At 43.0% G+C, this 11,845-nt stretch overlaps 1 protein-coding gene across 1 annotated transcript in view; it reads right to left on the bottom strand.

Moving 5' to 3' along the window:
- Positions 1–34: 34 nt before the first annotated feature.
- The window catches only part of LOC116397997 (kalirin-like), a 51,197-nt gene continuing 39,386 nt past the window's right edge, over positions 35–11,845 (bottom strand). Inside the window, exons 12-18 of the mRNA XM_031873951.1 lie at positions 10,796–10,894; positions 10,061–10,192; positions 6,719–6,841; positions 1,762–1,953; positions 1,300–1,469; positions 659–833; positions 35–349 (exon numbers count right to left, since the gene is read on the bottom strand). Of these exons, the coding sequence (XP_031729811.1) occupies positions 41–349; positions 659–833; positions 1,300–1,469; positions 1,762–1,953; positions 6,719–6,841; positions 10,061–10,192; positions 10,796–10,894 (1,200 nt within the window). The 3' untranslated portion in view covers positions 35–40. The remainder of the gene's footprint in view (positions 350–658; positions 834–1,299; positions 1,470–1,761; positions 1,954–6,718; positions 6,842–10,060; positions 10,193–10,795; positions 10,895–11,845) is intronic.

The raw sequence follows: 11,845 nt of genomic DNA, 5'->3' as shown, positions 1-11,845 counted from the left end.
TATATATATATAATCTATACTAAGCATTTCTCTCTCTTCGTTAAGCCATTTCCTTCCTCACAGAGCAAAGCTGTGTTTGTGTTTGTGTTCTACCTGAAGCCTGGACCTCCATGATGTACTGGTGCAGGTCTTGACCCTGCTGCATCACTTCGTAGGTCATGTTGTTCATGGCCGCCTTCCTCTCTGCGTGGCGCTTCAGCCGCTGCTCCGCCAGGCCGATGTCCTCTGCGCTGCCGGAGGAGGCTCCTCCGCTGCCGCTGCCGCTGCCGCTGCCGCTGCTGCCCGAGCGGCCGACGTCGCTCAGCTGGCGAGACAGATCCTCGTTCCAGGCGTCCAACTCCGCTGTGACCTGCAGGAACGGAAACAATGTGGGATTAAGAGAAGAGTTATTAGCACAACAAGCCTAAAACCAGCGGGGCCATTATATTTTATTATAGTGTCTATCAACATTGGCTTTAATTAGCTCTAATCAGAGGCTGTTGGACCAATTGGACATGTTGAATCAGCGACACTTCTTTGAGGTCAGCCTGGTGCGTCGGGGCCCTAAAACGGAGACCAACGGGGGACCTAGAGCAGAGCCCTGCTGTACGCCACAGCAGCTCCCGAGTGCCTGAGTCCACTTTGAATATCGAACCAACACACGCTCATGCCCTCTTACCTCTATAGTGTACTGCTCAAATATGCGTAGCTGGAGGAAGATGTCCAGCTTGATTTTGCGTTCGTGGAACAGTTCCTCCATCTGGCCCTGGGCCTCGTCCAGCTGCTGCAGCACCCCCTGGATGTGTGCGATGGAACTGCAGTGAGGCGTCTTATTGGTCGACATGGCTGCATCTCTGTGGACAGAGAGACAGAGAGGAGACTTTAGAGGCCCGAACACAAGAACATTGTGTTGTTGTTTTTTAAATTTGTTCATGAAATAAAGAAAAATCACGACAAGCTAAAGCATACTAGCCAATCAGCATTCACACTGCAGCTAGTAGAGTAACAAGTACTTTCCCTCACAACTACCACAAACACAAATAAGAGTAAGAGGCAGAGACACAGAGAGGCCGACTCAGAAGAATACAAATACAAATACATAAATCATACACAGTATTTGTGCCAATATGGTAATTATTATCCGTCTTCCCTGAGTGGCTAAATGAAATTGACTTTTTAATGACATTTTAAGTATGAATATTATTACCTGAGCTGCTGCATTAATCCATCTTCCTCTTTAATATCATTATGAATATTGATGTCATTACCTGGGCCTCTCAAAAACACCATCAGGAATAACTATGGGAATTGAATTATTACCTGAGCTGCTGCATCAACTCCTCTCCCTCTTTAATCACGTTGAGCGTTGCCTCCAGCGTGGCCGTCTGCTGCTGCTGAAACTGCTGGATCAGGCTCTGAACCGAATCCACCGAGTCGCAGCACACTTCGTCCAACAGCTGCTTCTGCAGCTCCTCCATCCACGACCACAGCTGGACACACAGACAGACGGGCAGGTTAGTGTAAGTGTGATCAAACCATTAGCACAGATCTGAAAATACTGGATGCTGAAAACAACACGAAGAACCAAACATGACACACTACGGTGCCACTAATTGTAGCAGAGGAAGCGTTTTGTCCTACTGGGACTCAAACTTGCAATTATCACATACCAGAGTCTCGGTGGTTAATGACGGATTAATAATTAAATTAGATAACTCTCAGGCAGCAGCAGCAGGATGTCTGAGAATGTGTTCCCTTTTTGTGTGTGTGTGTGGGGCCCACCTCCTTGGTGTGTGTGTGGAAGGAGACAGACATGTCGAGCAGCAGCTTCCTGTGCTCGACTCGGCGGACAAAGTCCTGGATTCGGACTTCCAGGTGCCGGGCCGCCTTGTAGATTTCCTCGGGGTCGCACTCTCCCGTCTGAGCCAGCTGCTCCGCGGCCTCCAGCAGCTTGTCTGCATTAGTGTACGTGTTCTGAGAAGGGGGAAGTAGGGACCTTCATCATCACCATCATCATCATCATCATCATCATCAGTATCTGTATAAGCTTAGTCTCATACCATGGCCATGGACAATACAGTTCTTCAGTTCCAAGACACAAAAAGTGCTAAAAAGTGTGTTTTTGTAATACTCATTCTGGCCACTAGAGGCTGAAATGCGCCATCATCCCACGGTCTAAATGGGAGTAAAATTATAAATAATTTCTGCCAGGTGAGTTTTAATTTACATGATGAAAAAGAAATCTTAGCAAAACTTTTTTTCAACCTGTTCTTAGGTCATAAACAAGACCGACTTAGAGAAGGATCGTCCGAATTTGTTGTTTTTTTCATTTGCCTATCAGGGCTTCCTTAGTTTTAACATCATCAATACAATATTTTTTTTCAATGATGGCTACACCGAAAAAACAAATGCTGCACAGGGATAACTCCGGTCCAGGCAGGCAGACACACACACACACACACACACACACACACACACACACACACACACACACATGGATCACATTATATTAAAATGTTAATTCCAGTTTCTGTGAATCAACAGAGCGAGGTTTCCCGTTCCTACCTCTATCTTCACCAAAAAAGGGACTAAATCCTGTCTGAGAGTTACAGCTCTCGGCATTCATCTGGAGGACAGAATGGATTAGTGTCGGTCTATTGTGGCAAATATGAGAGATTATCTCAGTAATATTTCACTACAGGAAATAGATTACATGTGGGTGTGGTGCTAGACTGAAGAAATGTGTTATGATCCCAATTATTCAAGAATATGAGTTTGGGTGAACGTTTACAGTCTGGGCATTTCCCATTTTAGAGGGATTAGTGAGAAGATAAAGATTATAATTTACAAGAGATTATTACTCTTCACTGCATGACTGGTTAGGTTCAGGGTGAGGATTACAGCAGGGAGATGACGGGAAAGCAGAATCATCCCTGACACCTGAATGTGGTGTAAGACCAAGACATGAATGAATGAATGAAATGGTGAATAAAATCAATAAGTAAATGAATATCAATGTGAAGTTATGCTTCACAAATGCTATTTGTTTTAACTAAAGACTGTATATAAATTTCGCCGTCACCATCTGGGAACATGGCAGTTGCCATGTTGTTTTTTCCGCAACCGATGAACGCAACTTATCATATTTGGAATGCGGAGGAGTGACGTAGAGACGCCGTATACGTTTCTGGTAGAGACCTGTCAATCACCGTGTAGCCCCGCCCTAAAGCATCCCCTGCTTTATGGTCTGTTTGACTCTAAATGGACCATAATGTACTAAATGAACATCATGCTGTATTGAAGAAGACTTGAAACTAGAGATTGAGACCATAAACTCATGTTTACAATGTTTACTGAGGTAATAAATCAAGAGAGAAGTAGAGTCATTTTCTCATAGACTTCTATACAACCAGAGGAGTCGCCCCCTGGTGGACGCTAGAGAGAATGCAAGTTTTAGGACACTTCCGCATCGGCTTCACTCATCAGTACTCAGGAGTAGGTTGCTGCCTGGTTTCAGCTTTTCTAGGAAACTTATCAATGCTGTTATGCTGCCGTGTTGACCAGGACAATAAATCAATATAAAACAAATTTTTCCACCACATAATAACTGTTCTGATGCCAAAGCAATGCCCTACAAAACCTTTGGCAACACAACAATAAAAACCCACTGCTGTTTTCCATAAAGTAAAAACAAGTGACAGTCTGACCTCCCTATCAACCCACCAATGTTTGAAGTGGATCAAGTGAAGCCGAGAGAAATTAAGATGTAAGGCAGTGAGAAGAAGCCGGCAAATGAAGGCTTTTAATGAGCGTAAAAGAGTTCTGTTTGATGTTTGGTCCGTTCTAACGGAGAAGCAACTCATCTGATGTAGACGAGGAGAGCTAAAAATAAACTGTCAGTAATGAAAAGGACTTGAAGATGAAATATAAGCTCACCCAGTTAAACACACGTCTTTATCAAAGAGGACACCCGTCTGCCAATAATGTCTGAGCACGTCTCTGTGATTGTACGTGAGAGAGCATGTCAAAGTGCGTTGTGGGTAATCTCTTTGCATGTATCTTAAACATGCACTTAATGTATTCATGTTATGTTTGACGCTAAGTGGAGACTTTTACCAGCAAAACACCACAAACTGCATGAATATGCTAATGAGGAGAGAAAAAAAGAAGAGAGAGCGCCTGACCCAAATAATGCTGATCCAGCAGTTTATGGAGGTTAATCCTAATCCAGAGTGTAAACATCAGATTACACATATATATACTCTTCATAGGATTTATACACAATCCCTCATAGGATTATCACATTACTGAACCTCCACTAAACAAAAGTAGAGAATCATTTATCGTGGATTCTGATTCGACACCTGTGTTACTGTTATGTGATTTCAGACGGCAGTGCGTGTCATAAACCACATTATGCTTTTCTTTTTTCTCTTTCCCCCCCAACAACTAGAAAGCACTTAGACGGTGCAAACTGTCGAGAAAGCCTTTTAGGGGAAATTGAAATGAATTGGCTGAGACGGACGTTAAAAGGTGGCGACGACGTTGGCTCCGTGAAACGGGGCGAGAAGAATGACAGAAAGACAAAGGGAAGAATGACGAGGAGGGAAAGAGGAAGAATATGACTTGGCATCTTGCAGACCAGCACTGTGTGTGTACGCGCGTGTGTGTGTGTGTGTAGGTGTGTGTAGGTGTGTGTGTGTGTGCTTGAGCTTATGTAACAGCACCAGAGACAGTTAGGATTTAAAGATCCTGATCACATTTAGTCTCCAAAACAATGCTCTAAATCACACACACACACACACACACATCTGCTATCACGGTACGTACTTGACTTTAAAACAAATCAGAACAGACAACTGACAACTCCAAAAGAGAAGATCATCACACACTTCTACTACGACCGATGCACTTCAAAGCCCCTCAAGGCTTCCATATTTGAACCAATATTTCTCTGTGTGTGCTTCTATAAGCAGGCATTACTGACAGTTGTGGTGCATAGTGCTGAGCAGCAAATGTTGCATAGTTTAAAGGGATAGTTATGATGTTTTTAAGTGCGGTTATATGAGGTTCTGCTCCATAGTCAGTGTATGTATACCTGACTATAGTTTGGAGAAACAAACAGGAGCAAGGTAATGTACTGCTGTGGACGTATTGTAGACACCTAAAAGAATCAATATCAGTTTAAGTGTGCATTATATTTAGATGCAGTCAGACAGACCTTCCATATACATGTAGGATGTCTTCAAAGCCACAAGACTCCATTAACAAAAACAGTGATTTTGACCTCACAGAACATGGGAGTTGCTGGTGTTTGCCGCTGCCTTGATCAGTGAGTTTGTGTTTTGGTTACTGTGTGACTTTTGGTGAATCAGAACTGACTCCAAAGTCCAGTTCCAGGTCCAGCGTTTCTTACATGATAAGACCGTAGCACTGGAACTCAACTTGAGGATCGAAGACACAGAGGGCTCTGCAGTAACACTGAACTGTCTGTTCAGTGTTAGATAGAAAGGGTCACTGCTGTTTGTTCTATATTATCTACTTTTCTTTTACTTCAGCAAATGTTCAAATGTTCTATTGCAGCACTGACGTTAAACACAAGCCACATTTCTACTCACATTTTGTTCTTTTTGAATCTGAGAGCTTCCACATGTTTCTTTGTTTTGTTTTCATCTTTATGAGCACAACTCCAGGTCCAGCGTTTCTTACATGATAGACCGTAACACTGGAATGAAATTCAGGAATGGATAACATCTTCTGCAGATCCTTCAGGAAAGCCTCGTGACCATACATGGTTACGTACAGAGGCCTGTTTTCGTGATTCCCGCCGCCACCAGGCATGGTGGTTTTGAAAAATTTGGGATTAATCAAGGAAGATCATTTACAGATGTTTGCAAGGCAAGCGAACAAACATTTGTTCAAAACAACTTCAAAATGATCACGATAGGAGTGGACCTTTTCTGTTTTATGTCGACACTGTAAATCTGAGACAGACATCACTGAAGAACAGCAGAAGAAAAGGGTTTGCCAGCCGGGTTGATCTTAATTCATCCATGAGAGGCTGAAGTGCACCGCAACACTAAATGTTCTACATTGGACTGAAATCATTCACGTTTTGTTCTAGGTGATTTTCATTTTATATAACTTGCTAACACACAAGATATACATATATATATATATATGACATTTCGGGATAGTGGTGCACTTCAGCCTCTTGTGGTTGAAATGAGTATTACAACAACAAACACAAAAAAAAGGACATTTTCAGCTGCAAAAAATTCTATTTCGCCTGATTTCCCGGTGAAAACAAGTAAATTAGATAAATATTTGTGGCAAAACCTTTTTTGATTGATTTTTTAAAAGTAACTTAAATATTATCCAGGCAAAACTTTTTTTCACCTTCAGAAAACCATTTAGATCAGACGACCAGATTATTGTCTATTCTCACTAGCCTCTCAGGGCTTCCGTATTCCTGACTTAAGACAAAAATTATAATTTGGGGATAAACTGCACCTTTTTGGACAAGTTTGCATTCAGAATTTCAAATTCAATAATGAAAGCATGACACAGTAAGAAGTACAACAGTCAAAGTGTTGCTCTTTGGTGTCAGTAAAGCTGCACTCAAAAAGACAAAAGACACCGTATTGATTAATGTGGCGTGTGTGTCTCTCTCATTGGGGAAGTGAAAGTCTTCATTACAGTTCTTGGATGGAAACCCAGGTGGACGGTCGAGACTCACCTGAGCTACGTCTTCAAAGTCGTCGTGTCTTTTCTGCAGGGCTCGGGCTCTGTGAAGGGACTTCCCGACTCCGGTGTGTTTGCTGAGGAAAGCCTCGCCGTGGTTTTCTATCCAGTCCATCACCTGGATGAGAAGAGAAGATCACCTTCACGGCATCTCCTAACACACACGCTTGCTTCACCCTTTTTTTTCCTTGACAGTTAGCGAACAGATCAGCGGTACAAAATGGTCTCAGACCTCATGAATTAAGAATGGAACGGATGAAACCTTCATGATCTGCGTGGGAAATGTAGGTCACTGCAGCTGTGAAGAACTGGATGCTGAATATCCTGCCATTAGACTATTGCAAACGTCAACATTGAAGTACTTGGCAGATGACTCCATCCCTTGCTTTGTTGTATATATCTGCTGTATTGATGGTACTTCTTTTGGTCGTTATATCTGTAATCTTAAACGAATTGTATTATGAGCCCCTAGTTCTGTGACTGTGGATGACACAATGCTTTGTTTTGTCGGGTTTTCTGACTCAAACAGTCCTTTAAAGGACAACTATGACGCAGGTTGGACTGCTTTTTAACAAAACTATTAACCAGTATGTCTAATCTGGATTTGATTGATTCATTTCACTTTAGGCCAACAGTGTATTGTGTAGTTGGACAATGTAGGAGAACGTAAACATTAGCTCGTGAACCGGATTAGCACATTATCGCTACTGTAAATCGCACAGTGGTGGAAAGTAACAAAGATTACAATATTTTAAACCCAGTTCTATAAGCACGGGTGAAGCCCTCTACTGGACTCTATGAGCAGAGCCGGCCAATCAGGACGTGCCTGCCTGAAAACATGCAGACCCTACAGTATATAAGGCAGCACATCCTCCTCAGCGAGCGGTGTGGGAGCGACGGGAACCCTTTGGTAGAGGGCTCCGCATGTTTAAAGAACTAGGGTTAGAATATCGTAACCATCATACACAGGCTCCACCCTCACTGAACCCAATGGGTGCAGTGGGTGGAGGCGCCCAATGAATGAACGCCCTGTGGTGACATGACATCGACCCAACCACACTGATCCCGTCAGTCAGTCTCCGCACTCCATCTACTCTTTATGAACTGGGAAATATTGTACTTTTTTAATTTATTTATTTGTCAGTTGTAGTTAGAAGTTACTTTTCAAATTAAAATTACATGAAAAATGTAATTCGTTAAAGAATAAACCAGCCGCTGGTCTAGTTTGGCCCGTCTCATGTCCGTGTACATTTACTTATATATGAACGACTTTTACTTGTAATTGACTACTTATACATCGTGGTATCGGTACTTTAACTTGATCTAAAGTACTTCTCCCACCACTAGCATCTCAGAGCACTTCTCAGGGCTTTGAAGGAGCGGTGCGCAGGGACGAGCGATGTCGTCATTCGTGACGTCAGTGCAGTGTAGTCGGTCCAGCTGGAGCCACAAAGAGGTCGGCGAAAGGTGACGAGTTAACGCACACAAGCCGAAGCGTGCTGACTGCAGCTGGGACTATCTTTGCAGCTTAAACTGCCAAATAAAACTACACACCTAATATGTTCTCTTTCAGCCTTTGCTTTCTGCATCTCGGCCTCTTCCTCTCTGGGGTCGCATATATCCCGTAGCGTTACTTCTCTGGCTGGAATAGCTTTCAGTGATTTATGGACTATTGGTATGAGCTTACTCTCTCACTTGCTCCTTGTCTCGCTCTCTGTGTGTGCCTCTCGCCCTCTCTCTCGGGTCTCATAGAAACTGACGCATGACGAGTGCAGTTGGCAAAGCTCTGTTTTCAATGAATTTATAACCTACTGATGCAATCTCCCCTCCACTCTCTATTTCCTCTTTGTCTTTCTACCTCCCTCACACACTCTCTCTCTCTCTCTCTTGGGTCACATAGAAATGTTTGCATGGCGGCCAATGCTCAGCATCCATCTTTGTAGTCCGCCTAATGCCCCGATCCTCTCTCTCTCTCCCTAGAGCCATTCATTTATACATACCGTACGCGATGACTTCAGTCACAGTGGACCTGTATTTAATCAATTCAATGTGCTCTTGTTATTGCTTGTGTGTGTCCTCCTGACCTCCCCTAGTTACTGAAGAAGAATCTCCATTCATTTTTTCCATTGATTTAATTGCCCTTGTTGACCGCAGGAACTTTCCCCAGGGGACTGGGAACATTTTGAGGAACTCATTGCATTTCAACTGCAAGGACCGGGTCTGAATTACGTCTAGGGGACAATATAGCCCCTAAAAAAGCCCCAGTCGAGGGGTAGTACGTTCTGAAAGTACAGGAACTTTCTGGGCGGGGTTTGCAGGGATGAGCGTCGCTGATTGGTCAAAAATACATTAAAACAAGGAAGTACTTTAGCGTCAATTTAGGACTATTTTAAGAGGAGGAGAGAGCATTTATCTCCGTTTGATAACATCAAAAGCAAAGTTAGGCTTTGCTCTCGGCTTCTCTTGAGGTGAGAAATAGCAAAGTATCAGAATCTTGATTCATATTTGATCAGCGTTGCCTAATTTGACAGTTTGATCTGAGCTTCGTGAGCTCGCTGCCTTGCGATGAATATATCTAATTTGCATAAAGTTGAAGTCCAGTCATGATTATGCAAATTCAGATACAGCGAATCCTCAGACAACTCGCCGAGCCGCATCCATAATGCAACGTGAAGACGGATCTCCTGCTCTCCGTAGAAAATGAATAAGATCCACTTCACATACATCAACGGAGGCACGTCTTTACTGAGACTCCAGAGGTGTTAGCGATGCCGGTGGTATTCGGTTGTACCTCATTCCGACTGCACTACTGTCAGACCCATAATCACATTAAAGAAAGTAATGCAACAAACAAATCCTCCTGCTCCCCCACTGATGACATCCACTCTGCTGGTTTAAAATATCCTTCATAAAACACAGTAACGTTTCATTTGAGCTCCCAAATATCTCTGAAACCTTTCCAGAACCACACAGTCTGCTAGTTTGTAAAATAGGAGCGTTTTATCTCAGGAATTCTTTTCCCATAACACACATTTAGCTGAGACGAGAGCACAGCGGAGATAAATGAACCAGTCATCGGTTGTGCTAAGCAGAGTTCATCATCACATTGATCTCACGCTTACGTACAAGATGACATGCTCCACTGTGGTGTGACATCATTCTCTAACCTCGTGGGTGAGTAAAACTCTCACAAATCACTGCAAGAAAAGGTCAGACGGTCGTTTTCCTCGGCCCCTTAAAAGTTGTCATTTCAGAGATCCCCACTTGGCTCTGGCTGACACATTTCTTTTTGTCTGTATGTGTGTGTGTGTGTGTGTGTGTGTGTGTGTGTGTGTACCTGCTGGACATCTTGCTGGAACACACACAGCTGCAGTCTCTGGTGCAGTCGGACCTTTCGATGCTGCCAAATATTCTCCAGACGCCGCTGATGGTGGAGAACCTCGTGCACCACGTCCAGGATGCAGTGAACCTGAGAAATAACACAAACTACACAGTGATGCTTTTGAATTAATTTGATTACATTTTGATTTAATATAAAATACTTAAAGGGGTAACTTTGTTTCAACCTGGAGCCTGTTCGCCCATGTCTTTGTGTCTAAGTGATTAATGGGGACAGACAGTATTGAGGGAGAACGCTGCAGACGGCAGCTGTGAAAAGGACTGCAATGTAATCGCTCGGGGGACACATGTACTAAAAGTGCTTGTTTTTGAGGCTCAGATTGTTATTATAAGTGTCTGACAACATTATGGGAAGGATTTCGCTCAAGGAGAAGTTTTGTTCTGAAATCTCCCGAGGTGACGTGCTGCTGGTGGAAACACTTTGTTTGTATCGGAGCACAGAAAGCGTAGCTTAGTGTTATCTCGAAGAGTTTTAATATCGTGGCTGAATATTTAGCAGATTTCGACAACATGCCAGAGTGAAGAGATGGAGAGCTCCTACAAATTAGAAGAGGGGACGAGGAAAGAGAGAAAGAGGGAGGCAACATGCAGATACCAAAGTTACTTTTAAAGATGCATCTCTTTTTTTAATTTGATGGAAGAAGAAGCCCAAAGCGACCCCAAAAACACTCACCGCTTTGGAGTAATTAGCAGTGGCCGTCAGCGACTCAGAGTTGCCGGGACCCAGAGGCCTCTGGAGGACGTCCAACAGGGCTTTACCGTCCTGACTCACCTGGACACACAGACAGGGGAGTCACATGAGATATCAGACACACAGATCAGAACAGGTCTTGTGCTTTTTATAAAGAAACTCTTCTTCTCAGTTTCCATCTGCTCTCTGATACAAATATACACTTTCAAAATCAGCATTCCTCTTCTTACTGTTGATTGATACAGACGAGCAGTGACCCGTTTCCTTTCTGCAAGAAATGAGTCCTGTGTGTCTTTTTACATCCTCGTGTTTCTTCTCCATCCTGAATGCCTTCACACAGCATTCAGAGACTCATTTATACAACATTTTACAACTAAAAACATGGAGAAAATGATTTGTTTGATGGCTCTTCACAGTATTTTCTGATTTATGGAGAGATACAAAGAGATATCCAAAATTCCCTCTGTAAAAACCTTTGACTCTAATACGTCAACAAACAATGTCTTCACCCAATGTTCTGTTATGGAAATGCATGCAAAAAAGCACATATTAAATAAGATAATGCAGTATTTGAATACTTAACATGACTCTTCAGAAAACTTGTGATACAAAAAATGATTGTCTTAATATCAGGAAGAAACTTGAGGTTTCATGGTGATATCTGTTTTTACCTATTCACCTATAGTGTCTCCCCTTATGTGTATTTTATGAAATATATGTCTGACGTCTCATCCACTAATTGTTCTCTGTTATTTGAGACCTTTGCTGTAGATGTTACGGGCTCCTGAGCTGCTAAACTGCAGGACATGAAGAGGATTCACATAATGAGACGCCCGAGGGAAAACTATCTTTAAAGTTCCACTGCGTGCTGTGGCCTCGCTCAGGAGGAACAACGCCATGAGGGAGCTTGATCTTTTGAACCAGTGATGAAACAAACGCTCTACAGAGATTACACACACTTAAAGCTACAGCACACACACACACACACCTGGCAGAGACACCTGCATCTTCATCTTCTCTGCTTTTAAGATG

Source organism: Anarrhichthys ocellatus, unplaced genomic scaffold (assembly GCF_004355925.1).
Source record: "Anarrhichthys ocellatus isolate YVR2014 unplaced genomic scaffold, GSC_Weel_1.0 scaffold77, whole genome shotgun sequence".
NCBI lineage: Eukaryota > Metazoa > Chordata > Actinopteri > Perciformes > Anarhichadidae > Anarrhichthys > Anarrhichthys ocellatus.
This window is presented reverse-complemented; position numbering and strand designations above follow the sequence as displayed.